This window comes from Podarcis gaigeae (genome assembly GCF_964106915.1).
Source record: "Podarcis gaigeae genome assembly, chromosome: Z".
Classification (NCBI taxonomy): domain Eukaryota; kingdom Metazoa; phylum Chordata; class Lepidosauria; order Squamata; family Lacertidae; genus Podarcis; species Podarcis gaigeae.
The window spans coordinates 10,982,101-10,998,642 of NC_139691.1; the positions used below are offsets into that span (position 1 = coordinate 10,982,101).

The window sequence follows — 16,542 nt, forward strand, 5'->3', positions numbered from 1 at the left end:
AACCCCTGCAGAGTGGAGGATTGCACCCTTCACCCATCAGCTGGGGAGCAGAGAGTTCAGTGCTGCCAGTTTCTGCTTCGCCACTATGACAAAGCAGACCCCTACAAAGAGAAGGGTTGAACCTTCCCCACTCATCAGCTGCCGAGCAGCTAGTTCAATCCTGCTGGCTGGCCACAGGGAATGCAAAGTGGCCAAGCAGACCTCATCCCAGCCCGCCCCGCCTTGCAGGTCAGCTGTGACAGGTGGACATGACTGTAAGTGGCTGTACCAGGCCACCCCCTGTTCTATTTGCAAAACTGCTGCTGATTCCTGTGCAGTTTCAGCATGGGATTGACTACTGAGCAGTTCAGCAGCAGAGGAAAAGAATGTCAGGGGGCAGTTAGCACCTGCCAGATTATACCAGGAGATAAAAGGTAAAGGGACCCCTGACTGTTAGGTCCAGTCGTGGATGACTCTTGGGTTGCGGTGTTCATCTCGCGTACAGCTTCGCCATTATGTTCATCTCGGCGTACAGCTTCCAGGTCAGCATGACTAAGCTGCTTCTGGCAAACCAGAGCAGTGCACGGAAAAGCTGTTTACCTTCCCACCGAAGCGGTACCTATTTATCTACTAGCACTTTGACGTGCTTTCGAATTGTTAGGTTGGCAGGAGCTGGGACCGAGCAACAGGAGCTCACCCTGTTGCAGGGATTCAAACCGCCGACCTTCTGATTGGCAAGCCCTAGGCTGTGGTTTAGACCACAGCACCACCTGCGTCCCTATACCAGGAGGAGCAGATGGCAAACACTTCAGGCTTCCACCCTCCTCCCCTGAAAAGCCTAAAGCTGGAGAGAGCTGAGCTAGCAGGGGGAAGAGGCAGGTCCGTTCTCCTGCCACCTTTCCCACCCTTGCAACCCAAGAACGTGCCTGGTTTCAGTATGGTTCCAGCTCCACTCACCTGTCCTTCGGCGTTTACTTCAATCTCTCTGCATTCCCACTCATGGTCCACAAGGGGCCCCCGCAGGAACTCCAGAGCAGCAATGGCCTCTGGCCGCTGATTCCGGCTCAGCAGGAAGCGAGGCGTTTCAGGCATGAAAGCCACAAGTACCAGCATAAAACACGGTGGGACGGAACACAGTACGGCCAGCCAGCGCCAGTCCAGCCCTGTGCCTGAGGGAGGAGACCCAAAAGAAGAAGAGCCGTTCTTAGGGGCAAGGAATAAAGGACACTTGGCAGCTTTTGTCATGCCCAGAGGGCTAAATGCAAGCTGGTGCACATTATAGAAGCAAACAGCTCCCCCAGCATTCAAGTGATGTATTCCGTTAAGACAGAGTGCCTGTTGGCACCCGTGGTGAGTGAGGCCAGAGGCAAATGTGAGAAATGAATGCAGATATTGCCTTTGTACAGTAGGCTAGTATCTGCAGACATTCTCACACACCAACTCTCTACCCATCATCCAGGCAAGCAAGAGGCATGATCAGAATTCAAGGACACTTTCCACCCAAGCAAAAGTGCTCAAAGGTATGAAGGCAGGCAGCCATACTCCCTCCTTTCAAGGTACAGTGGTACCTTGGGTTACAGACACTTCAGGTTACAGACTCTGCTAACCCAGAAATAGTACCTTGGGTTAAGAACTTTGCTTCAGGATGAGAACAGAAATTGTGTGGTGGTGGCGTCATGGCAGCAGGAGGCCCATTAGCTAAAGTGGTGCTTCAGGTTAAGAATGGTTTCAGGTTAAGAATGGGCCTCCGGAACAAATTAAGTTCTTAACCTGAGGTACCACTGTACTCCACTCCCTCTCCCCACTCAGTTTCCCACAACATGGTGCCAACACCATCCACAGGTGTTGGTTGGTGTACTTGTATCCCACGATGATGTGTGCAAGAGAAAATGTGCAAACCCGAGAACACAACAGAGCCCCCCATGAGTGTACCTGCTATATAAGCTCCCAAGATGCCAGTCACCACCATCAGCTGAACGCACGATCCTAGCATCCCTCGAACTTTGGAGTGGGCTATTTCAGAAATATATACCTACAGTGTGGACAAAAGGGGAAGGGAGTCTTGTTCAAGTCATACAGAGAAAAGGATATATTTTATTTCTTTTTGCATTTGCAGAATTTTGCATTTTTTCAAAACAACAAGAAAAAAGAGAGGGCCCCCAATAATGTATCCTTGTTTTTCTTATAGAATCAAGGCAATCAGAGGCAGATGTATGTAGATACAGGTTACAATATCAGAATCAAAGTACTGAAATTCCCTAATTAACAGTGCAATTAGGCCTCTGGGCCTGAAATTCCCCATACCCTTAATAGATAGCACTGAGCTAGATGGGTCAATGGTCTCCAACTCAGTAAAATGCAGCTTCTGGCATTCAGCAGATGGCTCTCTTTCCACAAAACTGCAATGAGAAAGGACAGGGCAGGCCATCTCTTACCGGGACCACCAAAGATGTTACCCCACTGGCCAAGCCATTCAATAGCCGGCCGACATAAAGCATCCAGACATTCTGAGCTGAGATTATGATTGTGAAGCCAAAAACGAATGGGATGGCACACAGCATCAGGGTAAGCTTCCGGCCAAATTTATCCACAACATATCCCCCTAGAATCCCGCCTGCTGCAGCGCCCAGCGTTACGATAGACTGCAAAAGAAAAAGAAAAAAGAACTGACTCTCACAACTGAACGGTTTCTGATTGTAGATTGCTGCACCTTTCGATCACGTTAACTAACCCAAGATTTGGTGTATGCAATGATGGCACAATATAAATGACATTTATATCTGACCTGTCCTGCAAGGTGTTCGGAGGCGACATACACACCTCTCCCCTGCTCTGTATAAGGTGACTTCCTATGTTCCTGTTTGATTCAGCAAGAACTACTGAGGACTAGAATCCTACTTTACTTTTAAGGGAGGGGGCCCTAGCTCTATGGTAGGACATCAGCTTTGCATGCTCATGGTCCCAAGTTTAATCACCGGCATCTTCAAGTTGGACTGTGGGGGAATCTCTGCCTAAAACCCTGGAGAGCTGCTGACAGTCAGTGTAGACAGTATTAAGCTAGATGAGCCGATGTACTGATTTGGTAGAAGGCAGGTAGAGACTCTGGAGAGCTGCTGACAATCAAAAGTGCTGGACTAGATGAAAGAATGATCTGACTCAATAAACCTTCCTATGTCTCTATACAAGGTAAAGGGACCCCTGACCATTAGGTCCAGTCATGCCCGACTCTGGGGTTGCGCGCTCATCTCGCTCTATAGGCCGAGGGAGCTGGCATACAGCTTCCGGGTCATGTGGCCAGCATGCAGAGCAGTGCACGGAAACACCGTTTACCTTCCCGCTGGAGAGGTACCTATTTATCTACTTGCATTTTGACGTGCTTTCGAACTGCTAGGTTGGCAGGAGCAGGGACCGAGCAACGGGAGCTCACCCCATCACAGGGATTCGAACCGCCGACCTTCTGATCAGCAAGTCCTAGACTCTGTGGTTTAACCCACAGCGCCACCCACGTCCCATATGTCTCTATACTCTGGCACAAGTCAATAAGCATTTATTTTCCACCCCATATTATCAAACCAACAGAAGAACACAGGAAGCTGCCTTATATGAAGTCATTTCACAGGGGTTCATCTAGTGAGGTGCTGCCCACACTGCCGTGCTGCAGGTCTCCAGGGTATTAGGAAGGGACAATTCCAGCCCCACCTGAAGTTGCTGGAGAATGAACCTAGGATCCTCTGCATGCAAAGGAGATGCTCTGCCACTGAAATATTGCCCTTCCTTTGCTTGTGGAGCAGAAGACTTACCCCAAACCAAGATGCTTGAATGTCTTCCAACCTTAATTCTGGGTTGCTAACTTTCTTTAGGCTCGGAATAGCCGGCGAACTGTAGCCAAGGACAAATCCAAAGCTTAGCGGTCCCAGCACAGCAGCAAACGTAGCCAGGAAGAGATTCTGATTTTGGACCTTGCTGCACAAGAAGTGAAAATGAAAAACGTGGAGGTGGGGGAGAGACACACAAACAGCTGCCCTTTTTTGCAGATGATGCAGCTCAGCAGACACCTGAAAAAACCACACGCTTTTGTTTCAGATCTTTCAGTTGCCGATGTATTAGTGCTTCCACTGACCCTTCCTTTTGAAAGAAACTGTTTAAGAACATAAGAACAGTCTGCTGGATCAAGCAAATGGTCCACCAATTCCAGCATCCTGTTCTCACAGTGACCAATTAGATGTCCTTGGGAAGCCCACAAGCAAGACCTGAGCACCACAGTGTTCTCCTAGCTGTGATTCCTAGAAACTGGCATTCAGAGATGTGTGACAGTGGAGGAAGAACATATAGCCACACCCTTCATGAATTTGTCTGATCCTCTTTTGAAGCCATCCAAGTTGGTGGCCATCACTACATCTATTTAGTTCAGCACCCAAACACACAAATATTTAAGCATGCAGGAAACTGCCTTATACCAAGTCAGTCCATTACAATGACTGGCGGCTGGCCTCCAGGGATTGAGATGGGGGATACTTCCTAGTTCCACCAAGGGGCATTGTCAGAGTTAAAGGACTAATTCCTGCCAGGCAAAAATGTTAAGGGTGCGAAGCAGGGCCGGGAGGAGTGGGAGACACATGGCCAGAGAATAGTTCCAGAATAGTTCCAAGGGTCAAATGAAGAGGCCACATTCCCCACCCCTGGTGTAAGACAATAGGAGGGGATGTGCTGTGTAGCTCCCACTCAATTATGAAGGCACGGCTGTGGCAACAAGATGTGATTAGGGATAACTGATAACATCTTCTCTATGGGTGATACTGTCTCCAAGCAGATAAAAAGTTACCACTGTGGCGGGAAGGTAAACAGTGTTTCCGTGCGCTCTGGCACTCGTCACAGTCCTCTGTGCGCCAGTAGCAGTTTAGTCCTGCTGGCCACATGACCCGGAAAGCTGTCTGTGGACAAATGCTGGCTCCCTCGGCCTGAAAAGCAAGATGAGCGCTGCACCCCATAGTCGCCTTTGACTGGACTTAACCAGCCAGAGGTCCTTTTACTGTCTCCCAATAGGTGCCATTTGTAAAGCTGGTGCAGTAAATGGCTTTAAAAGATTAGGCAAATTCACAAGCCTATAAATGGCTACTAGCCAAAATGACAATGTTCTGCCACTGAATACAAGGTGTTGGAAACTGCAGGAGGGGAGAGTTGCTTCTACACTCACATCCAGCTATCACACAAAGCAATGATAGGGTCTTCAAATTGAGATGACTGACCAGCATCTTGGGATTGTGGTAGAAAACTCAATGAAAACACCAAAAAAGAAAAACAACAACCAAATGTTGCGGAATGGAGTGTTCTAGCCAGACATGCCCTTTTCATGGATTATCCATTCCATTTCCTCACTTTCTGAATCTCTCTCCCAGCAGTCAACATTCCACAGATAACAAGCAAGCTCAGTCGTCACTGGCCTGCTTTTGAAAGAGTTTCCCTCCCTTGGGACCCCGCCCCCTCGCCACTAAACACTCCCCCTCCAAGCCTGCTGTTATCTTGTGTTCTAATGGTGCCATTTGGGCTGTGCAAGGATTGGCATGCCTGAACATCAGAAATAGCTCAGATTATGCATTTAGAAGAAAAGCCCTCTTGTTCCAAGATTCTCAATCAGATTTGGAAAACCTCTCAGGGTGATTCTGTTGAGCCAACAATTCAGAATCTGGCAAGCAGAGACGTCATTCATTAAACTCCATTACAAACAGCTGATACAGTGTGAGGGCAAAGGGGCAGAGGGACAGAGGCTGACTACTGGACTTGTAGATAACCAACATTAGGGCCTTGTCCTCTTTGTCCCTCAGTCCATATTTGGCCTTATATTCCTGGCCAGCAGTGCATAACTAGAACAATTGCGTTTTGACATTTTCCAAAAACAAAAGCCAGATAAATACACACACCTCAGATAGATCTCCAGTGGAGAGGGTCTTTGAGCAGGCAGTTCTGTCTCCACCTCAGTACTCAAAAGGGGTCTGGTTTCCTCAGATGCCATATCTCCCATTGGTGGCAAAGGAGAATGCAATTCTGCCCAGCAAATGATGTCTGTTCCTTAGCCCTGAAGACTTTAAAATAGAAACAAAAATAGATATGGGGGGAGATAAAGATCATACGCAAGAAGTAGCAAATGAAAGTCTTGTGACCTATTTCGCTTCCTCAACCATACATTGCTGCCTTAACTTTTGAAAATGAGACAAAACTGCAGCTGACCGGAAGGGGGAACTGAAACAAAACTTTATAGCGTGAACTGCTCTTGTTCAGGGTTCCAGCTAGCCTGCCATGCCCTCTTCCAGGGCACTCAATTTCATTCCCTTTCATTCCCATGTTTTCCATCTCAACACTCAATAGTTTCCCAATAGTTTGCTGCCACAAATAGAGCTCCTCTTGCCTACTGTATAGGGAAGCCTTTTAATGTGCACTGTTTTCTGATGTTTTTATATACATTACTGTATATACATCATACATTTATATACATCATTTATATATCTTTGGGGGGTGTTATTGGGTTATTGTTCTTATTTTGATTTTATATATTGTCATCTTTTCTGTGAACCGCCCTGAGACCTCTGGGTATAGGGCAGTATATAAATTCAATAAACAAATAAATAAACACACTCAGCATTCTATGGATCCTGAGCATGTTCAAGACTTCAGTGGGCTAGGTTTTGTTACAGGGAGGCCAGAGGGTTCCTCAGAACCTACAGATACCCCCCTCTTGTATGATGGTACCCTTTTGGCAATGTAAGGACTGGCACTCTGAGAACTGAGAACACCATAACCCTCAATGATCCAAAAATAACAGTGGGAAACTACTGTTAATATACCCAAAGGAAAGGTCTCAAAGAAGCCAGGAAAGGCTTTCATCAGGCTGGGTGTAAAGCAAAAAGTATAGGACACTGTTGCTGGGCAGGATTGTGGGGCACTGTCCTGACTCCCATCCAACACATGCAAGCAGAGGCTCTTACTTGGAAGTACAGGCTCAGCAGCAGACACAAGACTTGGGAATCACGATTCAGAATCGTGAGCAGAGTAAGTTATTCAAAACTGGATGGAAACACCAAAAATGTTCCAACAAGTTTCTACACTCTGCCTGTCTAAACATAGTGCCCTCACTATCTTGCCTTGTGGCGATGTTGGAACTGCAAATGTGCATTCTGTTGGGGTATGTGGATCTGTTACCATTTGTGAAGGCAGATCCTGATCCTAGAGGGCAAGGCAGCACCCTCCTGCTCAGGGTCTTGTTCAGTGGCTGCCACCTCCTGTTCAGCCTTCCTAGCTTTTACTGATGCTTCCTGCTCTTCAGCAAGGTTGGAGGAAAGAGCTGGCATAGCTGCTTCCCCTTCCAAAGCAACGGGACTTGGGGTGGAAAGGGGAGGTACCCCTAATCCTCCTCCAGCCCAGATTATCCCACTTCAGCCCCCTCCCCCATTTATTCCTACTTCATCAGAGCATGCCAACCGAATCCCAATAGGACTGCAGGTCTAATGACATCCTCTCCAGACTGGTGCTTTTTTTGCAGTAGGTGGGTGTACTCTGCAACATGTCATTGAACAGAGCATTAGTGCTGGATTCATACTAGATTATCCACATACAGTGGCACCTCGGGTTACATATTCTTCAGGTTACATATGCTTCAGGCTACAGACTCCGGTAACCCAGAAATAGTGCTTCAGATTAAGAACTTTGCTTCAGGATGAGAACAGAAATCGTGCTCCGGCGGCATGGCGGCAGCGGGAGGCCCCATTAGCTAAAGTGGTGCTTCAGGTTAAAAACAGTTTCAGGTTAAGAATGGAGCTCCAGAACGAATTAAGTACTTACCCTGAGGTACCACTGTACCAGTGCATTTCATTACTTTTCTGCAATGCTTTTTCACTGTTACTACTTTACTGCCATCTATAGGGGAACTTCAACATAGTAACAGCTACTACAACAAAGCCCCTCTCCTCCTGAACATTTGTGGTATGAAAAGTTTTCAGATTTCAGCAGGAAGCTAGCAGGGCATGCACATGCGCAAAACAGTATGTGAAACGGGATCATGTAGAACTGCCCTGATACCATCATGAGTACAAATCACCAAGAATGCAGAATAAAAAGGACATCTAGAGGGACCCCATAATGAGAATACTTGGTACAGTTCTAGATGCCCCATCTCAGAAAGGTTACTGAAGAGTATCAAGCAATCCAGAACGGTTGGGAAAGGAGACTAGGTGTGATGGTATCATAGAAAAGGCACTCTGTATTTGTTCAATCAATCACATGCTTTCCTGTGGAGCATCAGATTTGAGCTAGAGAAATCTAGGAGCAAATCCATGTTCTGCCAGCAAACTAATGGGGACCACTTTGTGCCAGTCTCCCTCTAATCTGGGTCATCCAAGAACAACTGGACAGCCACCACCTGCCTGAACACTTTGCCCCAAATGGTAACACTTGCAACTGGCCCTGAAGCTGGAACAATTTCAAGATCTAGGGAAATTTATTTGGGAGTGGCCTCACAACCACCATCTTCAAGGCAGTTGGGGTCGCTCCCTCTCACAAGCTATGACTCAACTCCTGATCTTTGCTGATCACCACTCTTCTGCATGGGCGTAGCAAAGCGGGGGGGGGGGGGAGCCCCTCCCTACATCAAGTAAAACAATGGAAATAACTGACGGATCACGCCGGTTCTGCCCCCGCCCCAACAAAAGCCCTGACTACGCCCATGCTCTTCTGCCCTGTATTATTAGGCAAGAGGGATGGACTGAGTAAACAGGCAGCCAGCCTGAAAAGTACTGCAATTCCAAAGGGCTAGTAAAACGCAAAGCGGGCATTGGCTGAGGGAGACTGAACATCAGGAACCCCACAGGAACCCCACAAAGGAAGACACACGTCCCTCACTGGCACACAAGGGAGTGGTCAAATAGGCACTATTATTTCTCTCTGGCACCACATAGGCGCTATTAACCATATCTGTAGTGCTCTTCTTGGGTGTCGTCTCACAATCCAACACCCCTAACACACAAAACTTGTTTCACCAGAGAAGTCGTCGGTCATGTCCCAGGATCAGCCTCCAACTTCTTTAGTAGCAGGCCTGGGAAAACCCCTCCCCAAGACCCGTGTGGAAGTACAGAATGCGACGCTAGACTGATAAAATAGCCTCAGACAGGAGAGGTTGGCAGAAAGCGTGCAAAATTAGGGAATTTGGGAGAGAGAATGAATTAAAATCTAGCTGAAGGAGGGTGGAAGCGGGATAATGTAAGGAAAAACTATTGGGGAGGCTTTGGGCGGCGCAAACTCACCTTCCCTTCCCGTCCAAGGACTAAAGCATCGCTCTTCACCTCCAAATTAAAGCCGGCAACTACAATCTTGAGAATCAACTGCAAGGCGGAACTAAACAGTTGGGACCACGTTTTCAGGGTAGAGAGGAAAATAACAACGGACCAGAAACTCAGACGATTAAATCCTTTCCCCCATGTGATTGTACTTCCGGCTTGGCCTCTCTTGTGTCCTGGAAGGAGAAAGTAAAAAACAACAAAGATATAGGAAAATAAGGAGCCACACATCGTCAACAATTCACAATGGCAACTCCCGTTCTCAATTTCAACTGGTTTTCCAATGCTGTAAAGAGCATTGGAGGGCCGTCGGTCTCTAGAGAGAATTTCGAGAGACTTTGTAGCAGTGCAAGAGAATCATGTCCAACGGTGTCACCGTTCACATTTTATATCAGTGCTTCAGAAAATGCTCTACATTTCTATCTCTATGGGCACCTTAAGATAGACTTTAAAAAAAGTTTCCGTTTCCGGACGGAAGTGACTCTAAAATCCGGGGCGGGAAAGAGGCGCGAGGAAGATGACGTCAGGTGCTCACGCCGGAAGTGCCTGTGGTAGAGTGTTTGCTGGGACCCGGCGGCGAAAGGTTGGACCCCCCGCCCCCGAAAAATAAAGTGGGCGGGAGGGGGCGGGAAGAGAAGAGGGGCAGTGCGGTGGGAGGAGGGAGCGCGGCTGAGGAGAGCGGCGGAAGGGGGCGGGGCTCAGGTGGGTTGTCATAGAGACCGCCTGCAGTGGGGAGGGGGCTGAGGGGGCGGGGCTGGGCGGGTGGAAGGGGAGACTTGCGCCCTTTGGGGTGAAGTTGAGGAGAGGTCTCCGTTGAGGTAGGTGCAAAAAAGGTTGCGGGAGGGCCCGGGATTGAGGAGGGGGTAAGTGGGGGTGCAGAATGATGGGATCGGCGTCGTGTTTTGATTCTTAGCTATTATGTATTATCCTATTTACACCCTTCCTTTATTCCCGGGAGATCAGCGTATTCTCCCCTTCCCCGTTTTATCCCCACTGGGCAGCTGGCTTCATGAGCAAATGGTTGTTTGAATCCTGGTCTCGCGGGCACGGGTGCGACACTCTAGCTCAGCCTTTCCCAACCTCAGGTCCCGCCCCAGGTGTCGTTGGATGGTCCTGCTAGCTAGGGATGAGGGGAACTACAGTATAGTCTAGTAACATCTGGAGACCGCCCAGCTGATGCCACAAGACTCTGCATGCCGCATATGGCTGTTCTTGTTCTCCGATATTGAACTAGTTAGCATGGGGGTTTTCCACACCCCAGGCTTTTCAGAGGCAAATTTCACGTGTGAACACTATCCGGTCACAGGTGTGTCCTGAAGCGGGATCCCTTGGCCAGCATCAAATGTAGTTGGACTATATGCTTTGGATGTAGAATGTTCTAGACAGGTTGGATGCTGTCATAATTACCTTAAAAGAAAAACAAATCATGTATCAGGTGGTGGAAGGGTCTTCCTTTCTAGGGAGCTACCACCAGTCAGCATAGACTGGGCTAGAGAAATAGTCTGACCTGTTAAAATCTTTTGTTGTTGTTCAGTCGTTTAGTCGTGTCCGACTCTTCATGATCCCATGGACCAGAGCACGCCAGGCACTTGTTAAAATCTAGCTCTCTATAAAAACATCAAATACATGGATTGCTTCCCAGACAACAGTAGGAACATAAGATGCTGCTTTATACCCAAACCATTAGTCCATCCAGCTCAGTATTGCCACACCAACTACACTTATCCAGGGCTTCAGGCATGGGACAGTCCCAGCCCTAACTCAATATGGGCAGGTCCCCTGGGATCATCTGCATGAAAAGTAGATGCTCTACTACTGAGTTATGACCCTTCCCGCATCCTTCGTCTCCAGAATCAGATCCAGAAACCTAAGATGCGTAGGCTGATAAAGAGTGTTTTCCATGCCACTTGTGTGTGTGCTCTTTTATGGGAGACGTATTATTATTATTACATTTTGACCTTTATGCACTAATGCACAGTTGTACAGACCCAGTCCTTTGAAATAAATAGCAATAGTTCAGTGCAAATTTAGGTGTGCTCAACTCTTTGTTGTATTGTGGCCAAAGATTATAAAAGCAATCCACTTTTCTGATTCCACGTCAAGACCCAACTTGAAAGAAAAAAATATGCATGAGGCATGCTATCTACTTTATACCTCACCCCCATTAATGTAATCTCTCCCATTTGTTAAATGCTGCCCTTCCCCCCACTCTATATTTAGAATAATAATTCTTAAGTGTTTAAAAGATACTCATCAAAAGGCACTTTGCAGTTTAAAGCTTCAGCAAAAGTAACATAACTCTGTCTTCAGGCTTGCAATCTAAATAGTCACATACATAAGGGAAAGGGTTTTTTGAAGGGTTTGGCTTTTTTACAATGAAGTGGTATATAGATAAATCTGGGAATAATGTACATTTTGAAATGATTCAACCTTCCCCTAAGGTTAAGGTTTAATGACTCCCATCTATCAATAACTAAATAAGCCTCTTTTATTATTTTGTTTATATGAATTGTAACTAATCGAGTTGTGTCTCTTGGCATTAAACCTAGTTATATAATAGATTTGGAGCAAATCCGGAATTGATAATTCCTTAACTGAAAGAGTAATCAATTTTTCACTTATTGGCATCAATTCCTTTTGGACCAGTTAATAAAGTATCCTGATATTTTACCAAAAGCATCTATTGTTTGCATCAATATAGGAATACTAGTTTGGTACCACCTGAAAATAAAACCAATTTATATTCAACTGAATTATGAACCGCTGTGTGAATCTCGCAATGTTGTCTAGTAGCGCAAGCTAGGGAGTTCTAAACAACCACTAAAGCGAGATGAGCGCCGCAACCCCAGAGTCATCCATGACTGGACCTAATGGTCAGGGGTCCCTTTACCTTTATATACATAAATATTGTTGAAAACCATTTCATTGCCTAGTGATATACCGTAATTAAAAATTGTCTTTATTTTTATTTAAATCTTACAAATCCACCACTAATCTAATATTATTTTCTGCCTCATTTTTATAAAGCCAGTCTGGTCATTCTCTGTAACCACCATTATTACTTGCTGAATTCTATTTGCTTGGGTCATTGTTAAAATATTTGTATCAACTTTACTCAGTTTGTCTGATTTGGTATAGCTGTAATATAAGCTTGATTAAATGTCATTGATAAAAGACCTTTGTCAGACATCTCTTCATACAGTTGATGAGGTTTTGGTACTAGTAGATCAATGTATGTCTTATATTATTCAGTAGGAAATTGTGGTGTTTTACCAGTTGTCATTTTAAGAATAGTTTGCTTGATTTCTGCTTCTGATATTGGTGAAAAATAACATTTGCATTTGTCAATAATCTAAATAAGGTAATTTTATTTTATTTTTAAAAGCCACTACACCCTCATAAGCTATGCCTTTAAGTTTATTATATAATTCCAAACAATTTCTTTAAAAAATTATCATTAATGTCTTTTGAGTTTTTATAAACTTCACCTTTCTCCCCTCTACTACTTGGGATTATTGTCTTATCCCACTTTGACAAAATTTTACCTAGTTTTTTGCAAAACAAGTATTAACACCTGGATCTTAACACATACTTTGAAAGAACCTTTATTAAACTACAGAACTCCTTAACACATTATTTGGAGCGAGTCCTGTTGGCTTCAATGGGATTTACTCCCAATACAGCAAATGTAGAATCCTGCCAGTAGCACCTTAAAGACCAACTAAGTCAGTTCTTGGTATGAGCTTTCGTGTGCATGCACACTTCTTCAGATACCTGAAGATCTGAATACCTGAAGATCTTGGTATCTGAAGAAGTGTGCATGCACACGAAAGCTCATACCAAGAACTGACTTAGTTGGTCTTTAAGGTGCTACTGGAAGGAAATTTTTTTTGTTTTGACTATGGCAGACCAACACGGCTACCTATCTGTAACTGTAGAATCCTGGTCATTATGAAGAAATAACCCTTGATCAGATGAATTAGGTTGGAAAGTTAAGGTGTGGTCAAAAGTGAGTGGTAACAGTAGTGGCTTTGGAAATCATTAGAGCACTATGCAGTGACAGGAGAGGAGGAGAAAATCTGGCCTCAGTGACATATGGTTCTTGTTACACCTACAGAAGAAATGGCCCCAGAGGAATCCCAATCCCTGTCGGGTTCTGAGGAGCAAGAAGACAATTGGCAGCTACCTGCTAAGCAACTATCTGATAATACAGACAACTACTTAAGGTAAATACGCCCTCTTTCCCATTGAAATGCTAGATAGGATAAAATGCTAGGTAGGGAAGAAAGTTGGGTGGAACCAATATGCATTGTGGTCCAACTCCTTGCTGCTCAGCTATCCCTTCAGCAGTTGTCTTTGGACAGGTCCTCTGATAAATCTAAACCAGGGGTTGGGACCTGGATGGGGCTAGCAGTCCAGAGACTTGCCTTCCCCAAAACCTTTTGGACCAAGTCTGAGAGGAGAGTTGAGACACCTACCTGTCAGACACCTGATGTCACATTGATGTTGGGTCCCTTGTTTTCCTTTGATCATGCAATGTAAAACCAAACATAAGGACTGGCAGCTGAAAATCATAGGCTTTCAAAGGCACTACTATATTTTGCACTGGACAGACAAAAATCCCACAGTTTTTGCATGTTGTGCTCAGCACATTTGGTTTAAAAGGGAGTTCTCCTTCACATTGTACATTGCTGATTTTTCTATATTAACCGCCCTGTGCCATGTTGTTGTTTGAAGTGCATCTGAGGCAGAGTGTGTCATTTTTTTATTTTTTTATTTAAGGTGTTCATATTTGGTTTTTGAGCAGAACTAATACTGTATTTTGACGTCCCACAGGTAAATGTTTCCATAACCTTATGGAGAGAAAGGACTTTGAAGCATGGCTTGATAATATTTCTGTTACGTTTCTCTCTCTGACGGACTTGCAGAAAAATGAGTCGTTGGATCACCTGATTAGCTTGAGTGGGGCTATCCAGCTCAGGCACCTCTCCAATAACCTAGAGACCCTTCTCAAACGGGACTTCCTCAAACTCCTCCCGTTGGAACTCAGTTTTTATTTGTTAAAATGGCTTGACCCTCAGACCTTACTCACGTGCTGCCTCGTCTCTAAGCAATGGAACAAGGTCATAAGTGCCTGTATGGAGGTGTGGCAGACTGCCTGTAGAAAACTGGGCTGGCAGATTGATGACTCTGTCCAAGATGCTTTGCACTGGAAGAAGGTGTACTTGAAGGCCATCTTAAGGATGAAGCAACTAGAGGACCACAAAGCCTTTGAGACCTCCTCACTGATTGGACACAGTGCCAGAGTGTACGCACTTTACTATAAAGATGGACTTCTTTGTACAGGTAGGATGGCCCAAATGGCTTGGTTGTAGTGGTGCAATGAGAATTAGTGTTGTGTATATGTGTGAGAGGGCTGTGAGCCAGGAAGTCACTGATTTATTTATTTATTTCACAAAATGTATACACTTGGTTTTTCAAAATACATCAAAAGATAAAACAATAAAATTATACCTAGAAACACGTACAATAATACAGGCAACTTTCCACTTACCTTCCCCCCCCAACATAAATGAAATGTGCGTAAGTGGGGAGCTTGAGTGGCTTTGTTTTTTGTTCTCTCCCCCCCCACACACACATCCACTTTTGTTTGCCCGTGTTCTGCTCCTTCCCTTCTAATCTAAAGGGTAATGAAGACTCCCTTCCTCCCCTCTTCACCTTCAATCTTGGCAGGAAGGATAGGGAAGCCGCGCAGCTGACCCCGCTGTAAGGAACAGCTTCCCACACATGAATTTGGAACCTGCAGCCCTGTTGACACATTTTAAAGCTTTTGTTCTTCATTAGGTGGATATAGAAGGGATTATTTCCAGGGGAGCCCCCACTCCTCACCAGAGAGGCTGGGAAAGCTGCACAGACAGGACTTGTGAAGTGGCTTTTCCAGTTCTCAGCTGGTGAGCATGATGGTGCAGCAGCAGCAGGGCCCCCGTGCGCCTTTTTCAAGCCTTCATAATCTATAGATAAAAACATTTTCCAGGGAGGGTCTCCTTGCAAGCCACGGGGACTCTCCTGCTCTCTCCTGCCATTTCCAGGTTTAAATAGAATTATTTTTAATTTCCCGGTGCGTGTATACGGTTGCACAGGAGTCGAATACGCGTATGGGGTGGTGCCTGTATTTTAAAACACACAAAACTTTGAAATGCTAAAACAAGTTAAAACTCACATCAACTTTCTAAGCATCTGGGTAGGCTTGTCTAAACAAGAATATATTTAGCAGGCACCTAAAAGAATACAGTGAAGGCAGCTGCTTGCTATTAATAGGCAGGGAGTTCCAAAGTGTAAGTGCTGCCACAGTAAATGATTGAGTTCTTACAAATGCAGAATGGGTATTATATGGCACTTGTGGTAGTACCAATTCCGCTGATTGAAGCGGTCAAGTGGGCACGCGTTGGGTAAGCTGATCTCTTAGGTAAACTGGCCCCAAGTCATTATGGCCCTTATATACTGATAGTAACACCTTGAACTTGGCCTGGTAACAAATTGGTAACCAGTGCAGATCACTGAACAGGCATGATATGCTGACAAGGCCTCACTCCTGTCAGCAATTGTGCTGCAGCATTCTGCACTAATTGCAGCTTCCAGATCAAGTGCAAGGGAAGCCCCCCATAGAGCATATTGCAATCTTGAAGTAACCAATTCATGATCTACTGTGGCCAGACTTTCCCAGTTCAGCAATGTCTATAGCTGTTGAACCAGTCACAGTTGGTAAAAGGCACTTCCAACCACTGTATATACCTGAGCCTCCAGTGACAGAGCTGTATCCAGAAGCACTCCCAAAGAGTGAACCTGCTCCGTAAGGGGGAGTGCAAGCCCAGCAAGGACAGGCAATTAACCATTTGCTGTTGTGAAGATGTTAGGGTGTTGATTCCTAGGAATAGTTAAAAGGGCAGGGGGAATGGTAACTGGTGGGATCACTTAATTGAAATCAAATGACTACCAAGTGACCCTAGGTTTAAGATCCTTTCCTGGAACATTGTGGGCTTGAGGAAAAAGGCCAATGACCCTGAATTTATTAGTTTTATTAAATCTTTTGATGTTGTTTTACTACAAGAAAACGTGGACTTGTTACAAAATCAATTTGATGGGATATAAATCACATTCTATTTTAGCCCACAAATCCTAACCCTTCTTTGTGCGTGGCAGACTAAACTTAAAATAACTACCCTCAAGACTTTTGAGGGAT

The 16,542-nt window shown here is 45.5% G+C and overlaps 2 protein-coding genes across 9 annotated transcripts in view; one reads left to right on the forward strand and one right to left on the reverse strand.

Annotated features, from left to right (window-relative positions):
• The window catches only part of SLC2A8 (solute carrier family 2 member 8), a 23,186-nt gene extending 10,572 nt beyond the window's left edge, over window positions 1-12,614 (reverse strand). The window contains exons 1-9 of one of the 5 annotated variants that reach the window (XM_083721820.1): window positions 12,480-12,614; window positions 11,553-11,621; window positions 10,810-10,905; window positions 9,270-9,478; window positions 5,898-6,059; window positions 3,780-3,942; window positions 2,415-2,621; window positions 1,912-2,011; window positions 937-1,148 (exon numbers count right to left, since the gene is read on the reverse strand). In XM_083721820.1, the coding sequence (XP_083577946.1) occupies window positions 937-1,148; window positions 1,912-2,011; window positions 2,415-2,621; window positions 3,780-3,942; window positions 5,898-5,998 (783 nt within the window). In that variant the 5' untranslated portion in view covers window positions 5,999-6,059; window positions 9,270-9,478; window positions 10,810-10,905; window positions 11,553-11,621; window positions 12,480-12,614. Of the gene's footprint in view, window positions 1-936; window positions 1,149-1,911; window positions 2,012-2,414; window positions 2,622-3,779; window positions 3,943-5,897; window positions 6,060-9,269; window positions 9,479-9,737; window positions 9,782-10,558; window positions 10,610-10,809; window positions 11,266-11,552; window positions 11,622-12,479 lie in introns of those variants that run through there. The other 4 variants (XM_083721818.1, XM_083721819.1, XM_083721821.1 and 1 more) reach the window with 4 other exon arrangements.
• FBXW2 (F-box and WD repeat domain containing 2) overlaps window positions 9,780-16,542 on the forward strand; it is a 19,900-nt gene continuing 13,137 nt past the window's right edge. The window contains exons 1-3 of one of the 4 annotated variants that reach the window (XM_083721825.1): window positions 9,780-9,885; window positions 13,420-13,528; window positions 14,139-14,648. In XM_083721825.1, coding sequence (XP_083577951.1) covers window positions 14,159-14,648 — 490 coding nt within the window. In that variant the 5' untranslated portion in view covers window positions 9,780-9,885; window positions 13,420-13,528; window positions 14,139-14,158. Of the gene's footprint in view, window positions 10,121-13,419; window positions 13,529-14,138; window positions 14,649-16,542 lie in introns of all 4 variants that reach the window. The other 3 variants (XM_083721827.1, XM_083721826.1, XM_083721828.1) reach the window with 3 other exon arrangements.